The 20,905-nt window shown below is 41.3% G+C and overlaps 1 protein-coding gene across 1 annotated transcript in view; it reads left to right on the forward strand.

The window, feature by feature from the left end:
- The window catches only part of lrp1bb (low density lipoprotein receptor-related protein 1Bb), a 433,776-nt gene that overhangs the window by 397,069 nt on the left and 15,802 nt on the right, over nucleotides 1-20,905 (forward strand). Inside the window, exons 67-82 of the mRNA XM_046364065.1 lie at nucleotides 1,182-1,298; nucleotides 7,853-7,959; nucleotides 8,986-9,118; nucleotides 10,109-10,215; nucleotides 10,891-11,023; nucleotides 11,803-11,925; nucleotides 12,199-12,321; nucleotides 12,620-12,760; nucleotides 13,045-13,179; nucleotides 13,526-13,645; nucleotides 14,591-14,832; nucleotides 15,660-15,883; nucleotides 18,020-18,126; nucleotides 18,866-18,982; nucleotides 19,316-19,489; nucleotides 20,479-20,604. Of these exons, the coding sequence (XP_046220021.1) occupies nucleotides 1,182-1,298; nucleotides 7,853-7,959; nucleotides 8,986-9,118; nucleotides 10,109-10,215; nucleotides 10,891-11,023; nucleotides 11,803-11,925; nucleotides 12,199-12,321; nucleotides 12,620-12,760; nucleotides 13,045-13,179; nucleotides 13,526-13,645; nucleotides 14,591-14,832; nucleotides 15,660-15,883; nucleotides 18,020-18,126; nucleotides 18,866-18,982; nucleotides 19,316-19,489; nucleotides 20,479-20,604 (2,229 nt within the window). The remainder of the gene's footprint in view (nucleotides 1-1,181; nucleotides 1,299-7,852; nucleotides 7,960-8,985; nucleotides 9,119-10,108; nucleotides 10,216-10,890; nucleotides 11,024-11,802; nucleotides 11,926-12,198; nucleotides 12,322-12,619; nucleotides 12,761-13,044; nucleotides 13,180-13,525; nucleotides 13,646-14,590; nucleotides 14,833-15,659; nucleotides 15,884-18,019; nucleotides 18,127-18,865; nucleotides 18,983-19,315; nucleotides 19,490-20,478; nucleotides 20,605-20,905) is intronic.

The following is a 20,905-nucleotide window of genomic DNA, read 5'->3' on the forward strand; positions in this document are numbered from 1 at the left end:
AATTGGGTTGACGTTGGGTGATTCATCTGATGCAGCACTCCATCACTCTCCTTCTTGGTCAAATAGCCCTTACACAGCCTGGAGGTGTGTTTGGTCATTGTTCTGTTGAAAACAAATGATAGTCTCACTTAGCGCAAACCAGATGGTATGGCGTATCAATGCAAAATACTGTGGTATCCATGCTGGTTAAATGTGCCTTGAATTCAAAATAAATCACGACAGTGTCAGCAAAGCACCCCCACACCATCACACCACCTCCTTCATAATTCACGGTGGGAACTACTGATGCAGAACTACTGATGCGGAGATATGCAGCTTGAAGGATATGAGGCCATAATTATTTTTAATTATCAGGTCAGTGAGCTATTGGATGACATAATCAAAAATTACCTCACTCTTATTGTCACGTTCGTCATAACGAGGAGACCAAGGCGCAGCGTGATATGAATACATTCTTCTTTTTTAAACTAAGAACACTAAACAAAATAACAAAACGAACGTGACGCTATATAACACGAGAGTGCTGACATGCAACTACACATAGACAATAACCCACAAAACCAAACTGGAAAATGGCAACCTAAATAGGATCCCCAATCAGAGACTACGATAAACAGCTGCCTCTGATTGGGAACCAATTCAGGCCACCATAGACCTACATTTACTTAGACATACCAAAACCCCATAGATGTACAAAAACCCTAGACAAGACAGAAACACACATTCCACCCTCGTCACACCCTGACCTAACCAAAACAATAATGAAAACAAAGATAACTAAGGTCAGGACGACACTTATTTTAGTTTCTGCCTTAGTCTCACAGGGAGGGAAGGTAACACTATCTCTATCACCAATCTTAGGAAGACATCATTTTATCAAAAAAAAAAATGCAAATATTTTGTGGGGTCTTAAGAAAAGGTGTTTAATATTGCAAAGTTGTTGTCATAGATTCTGTTAGGAGATCTAAGCAATTGGCAGCACAGTCAGGTATTTCATCTTACACTGTGTTAGTGTCTCTCGAGTACGAGGGATGTTTTGAACTTGGTGTCAGCCTTGCACTACGAGGAAACCCTGAGGAAATGATGATTACACATAGAAATATGATAGCTCCACCATTAATATTCATGCTCTTTGAAGACATTTGCATCTGTCGGTTTGTTTGTTTCCTGATGTAAAAAAGATGAAAAGACCTGCGGACCTCATGAATTCCGCTGTGAAAATAACAACTGCATCCCGGACCACTGGAGGTGTGACAGCCAGAACGACTGTGGAGACAACTCAGATGAGCAGAACTGCAGTGAGTACACCTATGTCTGCTGCTCTACTTTCTTAGCTCCCTCCTAGCTTTTAGCAACTTATATATGCTCTTGACGTCGTACAGGCCAACTGGGGTTTGTACGGTCATGAAAATCATGGAAAAGTAGTATAGTATTTTCAAATAGTATTTTCCAGGCCTGGAAAAGTTTTGGAAAATGATCAATTTGACCAAATTTGAGGGATTTTATGAAAATTCCTTTTATAATTTCTGTTAATGTAATTTATTTAGCTACAGTTATAATTAAAAAGTTTTATCAATCAGCCAGGATCTGAATGACACTCTTGCGCGGCTCTGTTTGCGTGCGTCACCTGCATGTGTGCAAGACAAGTGGGCCATTGCTAAAGGACAGAGAGACAGTTGGACATTGCAGCAGCAAGTAGGCCTAGCCTATCAAATATGATAGAGAACAGACTAATAACTAGGTAGCCAATTCAAAACATATCTTGTACCCTCTAGTTAACTAGCTATTGTTAGCATGTATTCATGTTTTTGTTATGTGCCAAAAAACTTTCCATCGACACTCGTGAATAAGGCCATACATACAGTTGGAGTCGGAAGTTTACATACACCTTAGCCAAATACATTTAAACTCAGATTTTCACAATTCCTGACATTTAATCCTCGTAAAAATGCAGCGTTGTGGTTACTCATGACTTTAATGAAAAAAGTGACACATGAAATAACTATACAAATACAAAACAACAAACGGAACGTGAAACCTAAATACAGCCTATCTGGTGAAACTACACAGAGACAGGAACAATGACCCACGAAATACACAGTGAAACCCAGGCTACCTAAATAAGGTTCCCCATCAGAGACAACAAGAATCACCTGATTCTGATTGAGAACCGCCTCAGGCAGCCAAGCCTATACTAGACACACCCCTAATCAACCACAATCCCAATGCCTACAAAAAACCCAATACGACAATACAATAAACCCATGTCACACCCTGGCCTGAACAAATAATTAAAGAAAACACAAAATACTAAGACCAAGGCGTGACACTGACCCACTGGAATTGTGATACAGTGAATTATAAGTGAAATAATCTGTCAGTAAACAATTGTTGGAAAAATGACTTGTGTGATGCACAAAGTAGATGTCCTAACCGACTTGCCAAAACTATAGTTTGTTAACAAGAAATTTGTGGAGTGGTTGAAAAACAAGTTTGAATGATTCCAACCTAAGTGGATGTAAACTTCCGACTTCAACTGTATATGCCTTTTTAACATTTTTCATATGATTAATTTAAACAAATATTTTGGACGAAACAAACGATTCACTTTGTCATTGTTGTAACGGCGTTTGTCTGTTGAAAGAGAGTCGGACCAAAATGCGGCGTGGTAGTTACTCATGTTCTTTAATGAAAAAACAATGATACATGAAATAACTGTATATATACAAAAACAACAAACGGAACGAGAAAACCTATACAGCCTGTCTGGTGAACACTAACACAGAGACAGGAACAATCACCCACAAAATACACAGTGAAACCCAGGCTACCTAAATATGGTTCCCAATCAGAGACAACGAGAATCACCTGACTCTGATTGAGAACCGCCTCAGGCAGCCAAGCCTATGCTAGACACACCCCTAATCAACCACAATCCCAATGCCCCAATAAGACAACACAATATACCCATGTCACACCCTGGCCTGAACAAATAATTAAGGAAAACACAAAATACTAAGACCAAGGCGTGACAGAACCCCCCCGCCCCCCCAAGGTGCGGACTCCCGGACGCACCTCAAAACCATAGGGAGGGTTCGGGTGGGCGTCTGTCCACGGTGGCGGCTCCGGCTCGGGACGTGGACCCCACTCCATTAATGTCATAGTTCCTCCCCTTCGCGTCCTATGATAATCCACGCTCGCCGCCGACCATGGCCTAATAGTCCTCACCCAGAACCCCACTGGACTGAGGGGCAGCTCGTGACTGAGGGGCAGCTCGGGACTGAGGCAGCTCGGGACTGAGGGGAAGCTCGGGACTGAGGGGCAGCTCGGGACTGAGGGGCAGCTCGGGACTGAGGGGCAGCTCTGGACTGAGGGGAAGCCCGGAACAGAGGGGAAGCCCAGTACTGAGAGGAAGCCCAGTACTGAGAGGAAGCTCAGGCAGGTAGTAGGCTCCGGTAGATCCTGGCTGGCTGGCGGATCTGGAAGATTCAGGTTGACTAGCAGATCTGGAAGATTCTGGTTGACTAGCAGATCTGGAAGATTCTGGTTGACTGGCAGATCTGGAAGAATCTGGTTGACTGGCAGATCTAGAAGATCATGGCTGACTGGCGGATCTAGCTGCTCTATGCAGACTGACATCTCTGGCTGCTTCATACAGACTGACAGCTCTGGCTGCTTCATGCAGACTGACAGCTCTGGCTGCTTCATGCAGACTGACAGCTCTGGCTGCTTCATGCAGACTGACAGCTCTGGCTGCTTCATGCAGACTGACAGCTCTGGCTGCTTCATGCAGACTGACAGCTCTGGCTGCTTCATACAGACTGACAGCTCTGACTGCTCCATGCAGGCTGACAGCTCTGGCTGCTCCATGCAGGCTGACAGCTCTGGCTGCTTCATACAGACTGACAGCTCTGACTGCTTTATGCAGACCTACAGCTCTGGCTGCTTCATACAGACTGACAGCTCTGACTGCTCCATGCAGGCTGACAGCACCCTACAGACTGGCAGCTCCTTGCAGACTGACAGCTCCTTGCAGCCTGACAGCTCTGGTTGCTTCATGCAGACTGACAGCACCTTGCAGACTGACAGCTCCCTGCAGACTGGCAGCTCAGGCTGCTCCGAACAGGCAGGAGGCTCCGGCAGCGCTGTAGAGGAGGAAGGCTCTGATAGCGCTGAACAGGCGGGAGACTCCGACAGCGCAGGAGGGAAGGAAGGCTCTGGCTGTGCTGAACAGGCGAGGCGCACAGAGGGCCTGGTGCGTGGTGCTGGAACTGGTGCTACAGGATCGAGAACATGCACAGGAAGCCTGGTGCGGGGAGCTGCTACTGGAGGACAGGTGTGTGGAGGTGGCTCTGGATAGACCGGACCGTGCAGGCGCACTGGCGCTCTTGAGCACCGAGCCTGCCCAACCTTACCTGGCTCGATGCCCACTCTAGCCCGGCCAATACGAAGGACTGGTATGAACCGCACCGGGCTATGCACCCGCACTGGAAACACTGTGCGCTCCATAGCATAACACGGTGTCTGCCCGGTCTCTCTAGCCCACCGGTAAGCACAGGGAGTTTGCGCAAGTCTCCTACCTGGCATAGCCATACCCCCTTTAAGCCCCCCCCCCCCAAAAAAAAAAATTGGGGGGGCTGCTTTTCGGGCTTCCATCTGCGTCGCCGTGCTCCTCCTCCGCTTTAGCCGCCTCTAGTTCTTCCTTGGGACGGCGATATTCTCCAGGCTGAGCCCAGGGTCCTTTTCCGTCTAATATCTCCTCCCTGGTCCAGAAGTCCTTTGATCGCTGCTCCTCACAATTAACAGGGAGAGTAGGCTCAGGTCTGACTCCTGACTCTGCTACTCTCTCCCTGAGCCCTCCCCCAATAAATATTTGGGGGTGACTTTCGGGTTTTGCTCTGCGCCGCCATGTCTTTCTTTTCGACTCCATTCTCCTATAGCCCTCTTCGCACTGCAGCGAATCCCAGGCGGGCTCCGGCACTCTCTCTGGGTCGGCCGCCCACCTGTCTATTTCTTCCCACGTCGTATACTCCAAGCCTCTGCTGTCCATAACGTCCTCCCTTCGCTGCTCCAGCTGCCTGTTACCACTCCACTCGGTCCGTGTGTGGTAGGTGATTCTGTAACGGCGTTCTTCGTTTGACGAAAGAAAGTCGGACCGAAATGCAGCGTGGTGGTTACTCATGACTTTAATGAAGGAAAAAAGCGATACATGAAATAACTAAACAAAAGCAAAACAACAAACGGAACGTGAAACCTAATTACAGCCTATCTGGTGAAAATACACAGAGACAGGAACAATCACCCACGAAATACACAGTGAAACCCCGGCTACCTAAATACGGTTCCCAATCAGAGACAAAGAGAATCACCTGACTCTGATTGAGAACCGCCTCAGGCAGCCAAGCCTATACAACACCTCTACTCAGCCACAATCCCAATAACTACAAAATCCCAATACGAAATAGAACAAAATAAACCCATGTCACACCCTGGCCTGAACAAATATATAACGAAAACACAAAATACAATGACCAAGGCGTGACAATTGTATTAGTTGGGAATCAGTTCAAACGTGGTGGATCAATTTGTGAATCGCAAACAGTAATTTTAGGATAATTCTTTTGATGTAGCCTTTCTTTTGGATTATGTGTCTTCAACACTTGTTTTGCAGATACTTCCAGTTGATTTAGGAATCCAATGTATGGGACATTGCAACTCAATAGATTCTAGTCAGCCTGAAAAGTAAACTCTTCTAAGGTAGCTAGCTAAGATAAATATGATAAATATGATATGATAAATATTTAAATATAAATATTTCCTGAAGACGATTTGTGGGCTCGCTTTAGCTGAATGAAGAGATTTGTAGTCTATCAAAGCCATTTGATCTTTGATAGTGAGCTAATTATTGGTGTAGTTGGTAAGCGGCTTCACTGCAAGTATATTGTATGTTTTGGATATTCAAGTTAAAAAATTTGCTAATTATTTCAAAAGGCATAACACGTATTTGGTTACAATGTTATACAGTATATCAAGGGTGGTCAACCAGCATCCAGGAGAGCTTAATGGGCGTGCAGGCCTTTATTCCATTCGTCATGTAACAAACCACATTTTAGAAATGAGCTGCTCAACCGGACCATGATTAACTGGCTCTGTGTTTGAGCAGGGCTTGATCAAAAGCCTGCACACCCAGTAGCTCTCCAGACTGAGAGTTGACCACATGTGTTTTGTACAGTTACCTGACAGGTGTTTTACTTTGTGGGGGTTAAGTGCCTTGCACAATAACAGGAGGTGGTACATGGGATCAGAGAGCAGCCTACCAGTGTCAATACCACATTACGCTTATTTTTGTATACGTACATAGACGCCACCAATTGTTGGTCATGGAAATACGGTTAAAAGTCATGGAGAAGTCATGTGTATTTACTCTGCGTATGCACCTGCGCAGCTCCATTGGTATTTTGGGACTGTTTAAGGATGAACTGTGTTACTCTGTTTTTCCCTCTTGCTTTGTGTCTTTGTATACTGTACCATTCCTCTGCTAAACTTTGTAAAGTGTTCCCACAATCAAAGTTAAGCAGCTGGCAGCTCAGTGGAGTGCTGTACCTAGCTGTTTATAACTTGGCTATGCCCTCTGAGCATGTTCCCGCTCCAACCTCTTTGGATCTGAAACAAAGTCAGAGCTCCAGAGAATCCTCTGCTTTGATACCGTCTCTCCTCTGTAATTTTCCCAAGCTCACTTTTTTTTGTTTACATATTCATCACCAACTGCTGGAATAAAGTTTATGTTTACTTATGAAAGGTCTTTGTTAACCCAGTTAGTCCATATCTCATCTCTGCACTATGTACGTGTGCGTGCACACAAGCATCCATGTGTGTATTTGCATTTTATGCTGAGTATGCATCGTTCATTTGATTTATTATATGCTTATTCCCCTTACCTATTGATGTCACTTAAAATGCAAATAAAGTCCAGTCGAGTGTTGGATGGTAAAGAATTAAGCAGGTGTGCCAGCTAGGCTAGCAGACAGCAGAGAGAGAGAGGCTGCAAATCACAATCTGCTGTAGACTGCAGGCTCTGCTGGGACCTTTCCTCTAACTGCAGCTCATAACACTCCCTATAGTCTGTTAACAGTCCATGATAACAGATCAGCTCATAAACACAACTACCTTCACTCCCTACAGTCATTTAACAGTCCACGATAACAAGGGGATAAGGGGAAAAACCCCAGCACTGGAATTTGATGCTGCTTAAATATGGCATAATGTTGTCCTCAGAGACCTAGACATACAGTGTACCTTAATGTGCATAGTGGAGGTTGCCAGATAGTAGGTCTCAGGAGTATATTGTCTCCCTAAGCTGTCACTATAGCTATGAATGTATTAACATCTTGAAAGCCACTGGCATGCCAACTATCAAGTCCAACAAACGTCTGACAAGCCACCAGATGGTTTATACAGTAGGCCTACTGCCAGATGATTAGCATGCAATGCTAAAGAGATATCTCCTGTAAAAGGGGTCTAGGGGATTCTCTTCTCTTATGTCACCTCTTATAAAGACCCATGTGTGTATTTTCTTAGAGATTGGTTGCTTTTCCAAGACTATTGTATATGTATAAAAGTGTATATAACCTAGACTATAACTATAAATAGTCTATAACAGACACCACTTGCTAGGGAGTGCTAGAGCCTTGTAAAATATGATAGAGATCCAGGTAACATTTAACAATTCTAATTATCGGTAGGTGGTAGAGTGTATCGTTTTTGGGGGCCAGCTCCTACTTCATTTCTATTGCGGCTCCTACTTCATTTCTATTTCAAGTGTGGTAATGACCTTGTTCTCCCCTTGACTCAGAGCCATTGACCTGTAACCACAAGGACTTTGCCTGTGCTAACGGGGACTGCATCTCGGCTCGATTCCGCTGCGATGGAGACTATGATTGCCATGATAATTCAGACGAGGTCAGTGATCCCTGTTGTCATTTAACAGCAGCCTTTAAATAGCATGTTATAGCCTGTAAACTGTGTGAATCACAACCACGTGTCTGTCCATTCTTGAATAATCTGATTTGAGTGAATTGACCCTACCCCCATGTTTATTTCTTTATTTTTAAGGGCTAAACATCCATGTATGTTTTAGTTTCTTCTGAACGGCATGATTATTGAATTGAAGATGCAACAACGGGCTTGATGATTTAATAGCATTATGGAATCCAAATTGTTAAATATTACATTTATTGTAACGCATGAGAGAATAGCCTACTAAGGCTGACAATGTCCTAATAGAGAGACATTTTATGTTTCTGCTCTTGCAAATGCAAATGTATAAATAATTATGCAAACTGGTTCACTAACTCAAAATACTGCTTTAACTAGCCTTGCATAGGACTTGTGGACCTGTTTTGCAGAATGTGAATTTTTTTAACGCGTGAGCTATTCATGAAAAATGAGACGATCCTTAGAAAATATTCATATCTCCATTGTGGAATGGCTAATTCAAGGTGAAAGGCACGGAATTACCCATTTATTATGCCTTGTAATTTATTGCTCTGTTAAATACCTCCACAGCAATTACAGTATATAGTATGAATAATCCCCTCTATGTGCAACCTCTGTTAATCCATTATTGTGTGTGTGGTCCCAATGCTGTCTTTCTGGGTCAAACTGTATATTTAGTTCACAGAGTAAGTAAACATTTGTCAGCGATGCATGGTTTCCCTTGTAAACAACTACTTTTCTTGCCTCCCCCCCACATTTCTTACCAAAAACCTAATAAACTGGCAATGAACACTCACTGTAAAGAGTTAACATAGTCTATGAATGTGTTATGTATGGGTAATGAATGTGCTATGAAGTCCTTATGTACTGTAGGTACCCTTCAAATAAAGTATTACCTGATGTTCCTACTGTATAAGAATAAGAACATCTGTGGTGTTCTTATGAGCCTTATGTAAATGTCAGCTTCTTGTTCTGTATATCTCTCTATAGAAGGGCTGTGAGGCTCGGTGTGCTGAGGACCAGTTTCAGTGTCTCAATAACCTCTGCATCTCCCTCAAGTGGCTTTGTGATGGCCAGGAGGACTGCAAGACAGGAGAGGACGAGAGAAACTGCCAGGGAACAGGTACAGTATACAAGAAAGACTAGAGGTCGGAAGGGAACAAAACTTTCTTAATGTGAAATTTAAGTAGTTGTTTAAAAGCTGAGAATCACTGCAGAGCTCCTGTGGTAGTGTTGTAGTTGATATTATTTGGTTAAAAAACAGAACAAAGATAGTTTTTCTGGACTTTTTAATGGGGTGTAGAGTAAGATGAGGAAATGTTGGTGTGGAGGGGGTTGCTTGACCCTTTACGATAGCTACAAGGTACTAGCAGGAGAAATGCCAAGGCTACTTTCTATGTGACATGTAATGAAATACTGTTCCAATTCTGTAACCAATTAATACATTTTGTATTTATTTATTTTTATTTGACCTTTTTTTAACTAGGCAAGTCAGTTAAGAGCAAATTATTATTTACAATGATGGCCTAGGAACAGTGGGTTAACTGCCTTGTTCAGGGGCAGAACGACTGATTTTTACCTTGTCAGCGCGGGGATTCGATCCAGCAATCTTTCAGTTACTGGCCCAACACTAGGCTACCTGCCACCGCAGGTAGCTACTGCATCAGTACGCCATGTGTTTTACCGACAGTAAGTGGATTGATATTGGCTCATTCCCATTCTAACAGAAAATGCCTTGTATTCTACTGAAGTGCAGCCACTACAGTACAGTAGCTAGCCAGTGTAACCTCATCTGGAGCCCCAGTGGTGATGATTGTGTGGGTGTGTTTCAGACCACTTAATTCAGCAGCAGGCAGCACACAGCATGCCCTAGCCTGAGGGAAGACATCATATTTAGACCTAGTATCTGTCCAATGTCCAGCACTGCTGGTTTGGAAAGAAAGGTATTTTTTTTTTACACTAGGCTAACATGTAGCATGCAACCTTCTTTATGAGTGTACAGAGCAGGTACAAACCAGCCCCACTTATGCTGTGAATGATGGCTGTTGTATTATTATTTGGTAGAGTGTGTACACTCATAAAGCTCTATGTCTCTGATCTTTTGTATTTCCAGTGCTCCCCTCCTGCTCCTTAAATGAGTATGTGTGTGCCAGTGGAGGGTGTGTGTCGGCCAGTCTGAGATGTGATGGACAGGACAACTGTCTGGATGGGTCAGATGAGGTGGGTGTGCCTCTGCTTGGTACTCATCTATATCAATCAATCTGTACTTACTTACTGCACATTTTTTGTTTATTTACAAAAAAGTTACAGTAAGTAATGCCCAGTGCAGTAACAAAAGTGATTTTATTGTGTTTCATATATATTTCCACACTATGAGGTTGGAATAATGCTGTGAAATTGTGAAAATAATTATAATGCCCTTTTAATGTAAGACCATTATGAAAAGGCAACCTGAAACTTCAGCCTGTTTTAGTGGGATAGAGTTTTGGCCTGACTGACATCAGCAGGCGGTACATTAGTTAATAGACCAATAAGAAAGGTTGAGAACTCTCTATCTGCCAATAAGAGCTAGTTTCAATTTTCCCCTCCCCACTCAAACAACTCCCAGACAGTCCTAGCAAAATTCTTGCTTGAGAAATTGCTCTTTGCTAAGAATACATTTTTGTTTCTTTTTAACTATTTTAATTGAAAACAATCACAGTAAGGTACTTAATTGTTAACCACAAATTAGTTGATATTGAGATAAAAATTACTGCTTTGGACCTTTAATACGGCAAAGATTATATATACCTATTTGTACGGATGGTCCCTACATATTTTGGTGTCCAGTGTAAGGTCTCATCTGTGTTTGACATCTAATGTCAATAATCTAATAATGCTGTTATGTGTTGCCAGGCGGGCTGCGTGAAGGAGTGCAAGGAAGACGAGTTCCTGTGTCTGAACCATGCCCACTGTATCCCACGGAGATGGCGCTGTGACGACATCTTTGACTGTGTGGACCATAGCGACGAGGAGAACTGCAGTCAAGGTACAACAGGGCTGGACATACTCACTAAACATGCCAGTGTGCTAGAAAACTATTGGTTTTCTATACAGGTCCATCTTAATTGTCTTAATACACAGGCAACATGTCCTACTACAGTAGAGACATGCATTTCAGGTGTTACACACACACACACACACACACACACACACACACACACACACACACACACACACACACACACACACACACACACACACACACACACACACACACACACACACACACACACACACACACACACACACACACACACAATGAGGAAGGCACAAGCTGAAACATATGCAGCCACTGAATGTTCTAGCAGGACATCTTACCTGTATAAGAAATGTAACAAATAAATTGCAAATGGGGACAGAGTTGAGCATGTTCACTGGAACACACTAACACAGAACACATGCCTGCCAATATGGTACACACATTATATGTTCTTCCTTCTTAGCTTAGGTATAATCAATTTCAGCCCGCCTAGTTTTCACAGTGCAATGAATGTCACGATCAGTGGGGGGTTTGAACTCACACATGGCTAGTAGCGTAGCAACCACCGCTCTAGCCATGTGTTTGTTGTGAAAGGTGTACAACACAATAGTCCTATTCTGGCCAAGCAAAGGTCATTTCTCTAACAAGAACATTATTTCATTCAGACACTATAATGCTAGCACAATGCTGTTGAATATGAAGTTTTGAAGGAAATTGAAAAGACGACCTTGTGAAAGAAAGAAAGCCCATGGGCAGTGCTGCTCACCTTCAGTCTGTAATTGCAGGCATCTTCTTCTGCCGTCCCGATGAGTTCATTTGCAACAACACCTTGTGCAAACTCCACGCATGGGTGTGTGATGGCAAGGACGACTGTGGAGACAACTCAGACGAGGACACAGAGATGTGTGGTGGGTTGAAATAACGTCTCTCACTTAGATGTTTTCTCAAAGGTGTTTGATGGATATTTTATTAGCTATTACTTACATATTTCATGTAAGGTAATATTCATGGTTGAAAGAGTTTCTTAAAGAAAATGAATGTCTTTTTTTATGAAGGAGTTGATAAAACTCTGATGAATGGACTAGAATTGAATTTGTTGAATGGAGTAGAGTGGACTGTGTTGAATTAACTAAAGTTTATTTGACTGTCTGGAATACTTGTGTGTTTCTTCTCCCCTCCAGCCAAACTTCCTTGTCCTCCTACACGGCCACACCGATGTATAAATGACCGTGTGTGTCTGCGCCCTGACCAAGTGTGTAACAAGGTGGATGACTGTGGGGATAACTCGGACGAGAAGGAATGTGGTGCGTTTATACCAGTTCAAACATTACATTTTTCTTCATCAAGAATGTTGAACTAAGGAGGTTGATTTTCCAATCTAACTTTATTCCTAATTACATCAAAAACGTTGTATTAGTCAAGTTCCTTTAATATCCCTAGAAACTCAAAGCCACATCATTCTTCTTCTTGGCTACTATCAGCATTTTTATAAAGCTATCTCAAAACACCAACTGTGCTTTCATGCAAATTAATTTATTCTCTGTTGCCGATGCGGTCTTTCTATCCGATGTGTGTTTGGGTCCTGTGTGTGTCCCAAAACAGAGGTGGTGTCTGGCCGACCCAGGCCATGTGGGAAGGCAGAGTTCACCTGCAGTACCCAGCGCTGCATCCCAGCCCAGCTGCAGTGTGACCTCTTCAATGACTGTGGGGACGGGGGCTCGGACGAGCAGGACTGCAAGGCCTGTGCGTGTGTGTCACACAGATCCATATCCTGCTGTTTAGATGGAAGTAATAAATGTCACTAGGAAGGAACTGAATGTGTGAGATAATCTAGGGCTCTTCTGCTAGATCCAAGGGTTAAATGATGTCAGAATATTTATGGTAGTAACATATTTGCTGTGTGTGTTTCTGTCCGGTGAAAGTTGTTCTCTTGGCTTCCACACATCAATGGAGCAACTTTTTGCAAGCATGTACAATGTTTAGGAATGTGTTTTCATGTGCAATCAAAGTGTTGTTTTCAATTGTAGTTTCCCATGGAGACGTATGTGGAAAGAAGTCGAACCCATGTGGGGAGGATGCAATTTGCAATCAGACAAACACAAGTTCAATATGTCATTGTAAATCTGGCTTTAGGAGAAATCTAAAGACTGGCCAGTGTGAAGGTAGCGTATGACCTCTTTCTCCTCATTGTTCAATTGGACAGAATGTTTAATGTAATAATGGAATTATAAAATGTAACTAATGTAACTAATGTGGTTAGATATCATGTACATAATGCAGCTGTGGATGATGAACAATATACATAACATGGCTTTCCAAGTAGGTGTTTATAGTGTTTATAGTAGCTGACTGGAATGTCTACCAGTGCTGTTGCCAGATAATTGAATGTTCATTTCTCTACCATAAGCCACCAATCTTGAAATGTATATATTGTTTTTACTCAACTAGAATATACAATAGATATCCTCACAGCTTGGTAACTGACTGATTTTTATTTTTTCTCCTCAGAAATCAATGAGTGTCTTGGGTTTGACATGTGTGCTCACTATTGTACAAACACTAAAGGATCCTACAAGTGTACTTGTGACAGGAATTTTAAGGAAATCAATGGAAACTGTATAGTAAAAGGTATGGACCATTTTATTACTGTACTGTATGTGCTAACTGAAGACCATTGAACTATCATAGACCTTGATGTGTATCTTATACTATGATTGTTTCAATAGAGATGTTATTTGTTGCTAAATAAATTAAAACTTTAGTATAAACTTAAGTATAGTATGTATTTCCATAAAATGCAACATTTTATTGAATATTGTATACCCTTTATTTGAATTGAATAGTTTTATTCAATAGCTATTAAGGTAACACTGTACTCCCATACAGTACTGTACCCTTAGCACTCTTGTAAATATACTGTCATAGTATTCAGATTTGGTATTTTTGGTATTTTATTAGGATGAACTTTACATTAAGATGGCAGTATTGTATAAGTAACACTGAATGCATACAAAACCAGCCATTTAAACATTTCAGGAGTATAATAACGGAGTCTGCATCTGTTTCTGATGTGACCAATAAGGATTATATTAATAATGGATTAATAATATTCCACAACTTTCTACTAAAGTGTTAATGTTACGGGTGTATACCCCACTGTGATACACTGCGTTGTGATACATATTCATCTATCCCACTATTCCTACTGATTGGCACCATGGGTAGTAGTAATAATAAATGACTGGTCTTGTTGCTATGTGATTATGTATTATTATCCTGATAATAAAGGAACATGTCGGTTTCCTGGACACAGATTAAGCCTAGTTCTGGAATAAAAAGCACTTTCAATGGAGATTCTCTATTGGACTTGCCTTTTAGTCCAGGACTAGGCTTAATCTGTGTCCAGGAAACTACCCCATAATGTTTATATATGAATAATGACTTGATTACATATATTAGAGGATACTTTGCTTCTGTAAATGGAATTATGCTGTAAAATTGTTGTTTAAAACCCCAAATGGAATTGAGCCACTTTTCATTTTCTTTGCATATTAATAACTCAACAACGGGCAGGACCAGAAGATCGAGTGCTCTACATAGCTAATGACACTGAAATCCGAAGTTTTGTGTATCCATTTAACCAGAGCCATGGACACAAATTCCTCACTCGCATCGAGGACAATGCCCGCATTATTGGGATGGATGCTCTGTTACACCAACAAAAGTTTATCTGGGCTACACAGTTTAACCCTGGTGGACTTTTTTACAAAGAAATCCTAGACAAGAGTCAAAGTAAAACTAATGTTGGAAACATAGTAAGTATCTCCAAAGGTGTGGTTGGAAAGTCTACTTTACTTTTTACTGTGTTATTGAATGTACGATTTGTACATTAAATATCCATGTGCTGATATTGACAGGGTATCTACAGTATTAAGTAGCCCATTACAAGATATGCATGATTCTTTCTTTTCTAAAGCCATTGAAGCTACATTATGTCTTGGTTATTGCATTTGAGGACAATGAATTATAGAATGATTATAGCAATGAGAGCTTGAACACAGCAGTGAGCGCTTGAAGATTAAATGTATAACTCATACAGTCACATATCTTATTAATGTGTGTGAGCAAGAGAACAGAACATTAGCAAGGTGCCACGCTTTTTCCAGTTATTGTTTGACCTAAAGTAAGGAACGTCTCGGATGTAATGAATGTCTCGGATGTAGATATGCCTACTGACAAAGTCGGAGAAAGCTAGCACAATGTTTTTAAATAAATTACAGACATCTTTCAATGTCATTTGAAGATACTCTTATTCTAAGACCATGATGTACATTGTTCTAAAGTTTGAGTCATTGTTGTCACATTGGGAACATGGCATAAAGTATTATGGGATCACACGTAAGACTTCTTACACATTTAGCATAGACTACTAAACCATACCTGTAGACATACCTGTATCACGTTTGATAGTGGTCAGAATAGCGAGTGCATCTAAAGAAACCAATGGACAACAGTTTTAAGAAAATTCTTCACATCTGAATGTTAGAAGTTTCAAGGTCATTTGCCATGTGTAATACAAATACCTTGGAAGTCTTCGTCATTTTCACGATTTCATGTTTACAAGCTCTCATTTTCCTTGCAGTGTTCAGACTTCCGTAGACCAAGGGATGTGTCTGCTGACTGGATTACAGGAAATATCTATTGGACAGACCACTCTCGGATGCACTGGTTCAGCTATTACACAGCCCACTGGACTAAGCTCAGATACTCTATAAATGTGGGCCAGCTCAGAGGGCCAAATTGCACCCGTCTGATAACTGACATTGCAGGAGAGCCGTACGCCATTGCTGTCAACCCAACCCGAGGGTAAGGGCATTCTTTTCAGACCATGTCAAATTTCATCATTATGTTTTCACTTTATACTTTTTTGCTTTGTCATTATTTTGGTACTCTGCCGGAGGAAGACAGCAGTGTAATTTTTAAAGATCCATCTAAGATTGTATCCAAGATTTGTTTTCTTACTGATTTTTTTTAGCTTTAAGTATAGACAAGGATTCCAGGGATTCTTTAAGTATAGACAGTGATGTGTTTAATCCCGTTATCCATGAAGACCAGGGGCCTCATTATCAAAGGTGCTTTTTATCCTGCAAAAGTTGGCAAGAATTGTATTTATTTTCCAGCATGTAACATAGCGTTCTTCGTTTGTCAAAAGAGAGTTGGACCGAAATGCAGCGTAGTGGTTACTCATGTCTTTAATGAAGAGATCGCAATACATGAAATAACTATTACATATACAAAAACAACAAACGGAATGTGAAACCTATTACAGCCTATCTGGTGAAACTACACAGAGACAGGAACAATCACCCATGAAATACAAAGCGAAACCAGGCTACCTAAATACGGTTCCCAATCAGAGACAACGAGAATCACCTGACTCTGATTGAGAACCGCCTCAGGCAGCCAAGCCTATACAACACCCCTAATCAGCCGCGATCCCAAATACTACAAACCCCAATACGAAAATACAATAACATAAACCCATGTCACACCCTGGCCTGACCAAATATATAACGAAAACACAAAATACAATGACCAAGGCGTGACACAGCAGCAGACCCACCTAATTTTCACTTGAAAAATAGTTGTGTTTAATAGGCTAAATTGCGCATTCTGTTAACATCTGACTCCAGAGTGATCTGTTCTTGCAATTTGTAGTCTATGACATTTCAGATTTAGATATAATAATTTTTCACATAGTAGTTTGGATGTAGTGAGATGCTTAAAAGTAACTTTAGTTAAGTAAACTATGTTTTCCTAAGGGTAGCTTCCAGTGTGAAGTAATTGGTAGCTTGATTATATTTTCAGAGTAGCTTCCCCAACACTGACCATGCGTACGCACAACTTCTAGAAGGTTGATCAACTGTATTGCAAGCAAATATGCTTATTGTTTGGTGGGGGAAATGGGAGGTGTTTGATGCACAGGAATGATAATAAAAATATATAGGCCTAATGATTAAACAGATGCATTTGCCATTGGTAAGGAGATTGCATAGCAGCATGTTGTCTAATATATTTGTATTTCACTTTTATTAAATAGGCCTAATTCATAATCACATTGCAGGACATGTCTCTCTCATTTTCTGACATAACTGGTTTAAATTATTCCCACTACACAACAAATAGTAGGCCACCATTTATCAATCGCTCATTCAATAGGCAAGCATGCTACAAATTAAATAGACCGGTAGTATTGACAGTAGACCTAATCCTATGTGACAGTATGGGTTGGCTCCAGTATTGCTGTGCGATTAGGAGCGTAACATCATAGCCTAACCTATTTAATTTCAGAGCATATATCAAGGCAGAAGATAGAGACACAATCATGTATTGATAAACAAAATATTGAACATCGTGTCTTTTGCATGGAATTGTGGGCTGTAGCTCTTAAATGGTTCTAAAGGACAATCAATCTTCCAGAATGTGGAGCCAGTGTTTGGCACTTACTAGGCAGCATGCATTTTTAGTTTGGAAAAGTCACTGCAGCATTCTGCCCAAACAGAAATGTCATAATTGCACTTTCTTTTAGGAATTATCATGGCCTAGTTCAACATCTCCAAATTTTACAGCAAATGAGGGAGGACATTTTTATTACCATAAAAGGTGAATGGAGGGCATTTTCCAGGCAGCGCTCGATCACGGCCACACAAATATAATATATGTGAGAACTTTTTAGGACTGTTGGAAAAGCATTCCAGGTGAAGCTGGTTAGGAGAGTGCAAATCTGTCATCAAGGCAAAGGGTGGCTACTTTGAAAAATCTGAAATATAAAATATATTTGGATTTGTTTAACACTTTTTGGGTTACTACATGATTCCATATGTGTTATTTCATAGTTTTGATGCATTCACTATTATTCTACAATGTAGAGAATAGTAAAAATTAAGAAAAACTACGTTATGGACTTCTAACGGGAAATGCTTATCTTTGCATCTTCTACAGGATGATGTACTGGACAGTAATCGGTGATCATTCCCATATTGAGGAGTCGGCTATGGATGGGTCCATGCGTAGGATCCTCTTGGAGAAGAACCTCAGGAGACCAACAGGTATCTATCTACAGGACACGATCATATTAATCTGCAAGTCCATACTTAATCTTTTCATTGAGGCGGGATGTTGTAGACTAGCCTAGTCCCAGATCTGTTTGTGCAGTCTTGGCAATGACAACGACCATAGGAGTTGGCAAGACAGTACAAACCGATCTGGGACCAGGCTAGTTGTAGACTAGAGGATAGATATGTTTGAAAATAAGGCCATGGAAAAAAAGTAAATGAATGTGTCTGACACACCAAACCTGTTGTGATGGTCCTGGGGGAGACACTTAGTGCTGATCTACTTTTTAAAAGATGGTTTGGCCTCCTTTAATGCAAGGGACCCATGCACTGTCTCTGCCAAGGTAGAGGGAATTTATCATCTGTGGAAAAACACACACCCATTTAATCGCCATGACAACTTGGGTCATTTATCCAGTCAAACACATGATAGAAAATCATTTTATAAAAAGGGAAATGTAGGGCATAACACCAAAAGTCTGTCATCAAAAGAAAATACAAATATACTGGTATACTGTATATGTCCTGTAGTATGATTTAACGTTAATGACTTTCGGACAAATGTGTAGAAAGTGAGATACCTTACGGAGATAAATAAAATAACTGTCTATTTATGCAGTCTATCCACAGCCTAACGCTGTTTAGAACCTGAGGGCTGTTGGAATGAAGGCGTCCATATTGATCTTTACACAATTCATAAGCAAAATAAATCTCTTCCTCTCATCCTCCCCAGGTCTGGCCATCGATTACTTTAACCAACGTTTGTACTGGGCTGATCCTGAGCTCTCCGAGATAGGCAGTGTGAGATTGGATGGGTCGGACCCTCTGGTGGCAATCAGGGACAGACACGGTAACACCACCACTGAGAACAAAACAAAGATTGACTATCCAAGCACATACTAGCTACTGATGTGATCATTTGTTTAATTTCCTCTACATTTTATCAAAAGATTGCTACAATAATAGTGTGTGTGTGTGTGCGCGCCTGCGTGTGCGTGTGTGTGGCTATTGCAAGCTGTTAAACAATCGGTGTAGTATAGTACTACACACAGATTAGGTTTCCTACTAATTACTAGTACTGTCCTGGGATTTACAAACCCTCATTAAAACTACAACACAGTGTTCATGGTCATATGCTTCTTTTCAACCTGCCTTTATTCTGTTTCCACGGCTGTGTTTCCAGGAATATCCCAGCCATACAGGATTGACATATTTGAAGACTACATCTACGGGACTGGGCTAAAACACGAGGTCTTCAAAGTTCACAAGTATGGAAAACAGCCTGTGGAGTTTCTCCACTTGGGTCTCGAGAAAACGACCAATGTCATGATCTCCCACCGATACAAGCAGCAAGATGGTAAATAAATCAAGTCTACTGATTTTCAGTGGGTATTTTAATGAATACAAGTGCTAATGAGGGTCATGGGTAATACAGGGAAATGATCGGGGTTGAGTAATGTGGATATTGATAATAGCAGCTGAACGGCCTTCTAGTGTAGATGCCAGCGTAACAAACATGATGTTACAGTAACAAACAAGACGACAATGTAGCGTTGATATTCTAGACGGTTATGTGGGTCTAACTTCTGAATGGAAGAGTGTATCGTGGTCTTGAGCTAGTTTTTCATTTTCTCAAGTGTGGGACATGAGAGTCATCTCATTTCCCATGATAGGACCAATATATTTCACGTTCTCTGCTTCTCTACTTGGTTGCTATTTAATTATCTGTGTATTGTTAATGTTTATGGAGCATCGGACATATCTGTCTTGGCTTTGGGTTTTCTTCAGTAAAGGGCAGCTGAACCGTTCTCCAAAGACTCAGTCCAGCCATGTAGCCTACTCTTTGGGCAGTAACATTTACTGCACATCTTGCAGAACAGAAAGACCATGAGTGTTGGTTTGTAGTCTTCAGTGAAACACACTGACGCCCTCTTCTTTCGTTAGCTTTGATTTACAATGATTCCTGTAACCCGAACACAACAAATCTGTGTAATTGTTTTTTTTCTGTTTCATTGGATCCCCAAACACTTCAATTGACTTATTATAGCAAAATGGCAGCATACTGCTGATGTTGTGCATATTGAAGTAGTGTTTGCTAACAGGGCATAGTAATCCTCTAGGACTAGGCATTGAGTGGAATGTGGATCATGTCTCTTATTGATTTTGAATAGCAATACATTTGTGGATAGTATGAACTAATTCATAAGGTTTAGCCTCTTCCCTCTCTATGTTGTCAAATATACAATTTAGAAAATGTTTAATCGAAGAATAGTAAAGACATGAATGTGTTTTGTTTGACGGCTGTATTGATGCTTCGGCTACCGTTTACCTCTTGTCTTGTTGCAGCGGTCAACCCATGCCTGAGAATGAACTGTGACTTCATGTGTCTGCTGAACCCAATGGGTGCCACCTGCACTTGTCCAGAAGGGAAGGTACTGATCAACGGCTCCTGCAGTGATGTCAACATCTCAGGTATATTCAAGACCCCTGCCTAAACTTCACTTACTGCCTGCCAACGTAATATCACCTCTAAAACTGCTACAGTAGACAATCCAGCTGAGATGGCACTTGGCCAATGCAAATGAATGAAGTCAAATCTCTCTGAATCGCTCAGCATTTTGTGTACTTCAAAATAAGACTTGAATGTGGAAGTGCATGTTTTGAAATAATAACATAAGATGACATGCTTGTCCTGTATCATGCTCTTTCTCCTGGCCCAGCTAAATGACACTGATGATGATTCATAGTTTAGAAGGTACTTCAGAAAACCTGT

Source organism: Oncorhynchus gorbuscha, linkage group LG09 (genome assembly GCF_021184085.1).
Source record: "Oncorhynchus gorbuscha isolate QuinsamMale2020 ecotype Even-year linkage group LG09, OgorEven_v1.0, whole genome shotgun sequence".
Taxonomy (NCBI): domain Eukaryota; kingdom Metazoa; phylum Chordata; class Actinopteri; order Salmoniformes; family Salmonidae; genus Oncorhynchus; species Oncorhynchus gorbuscha.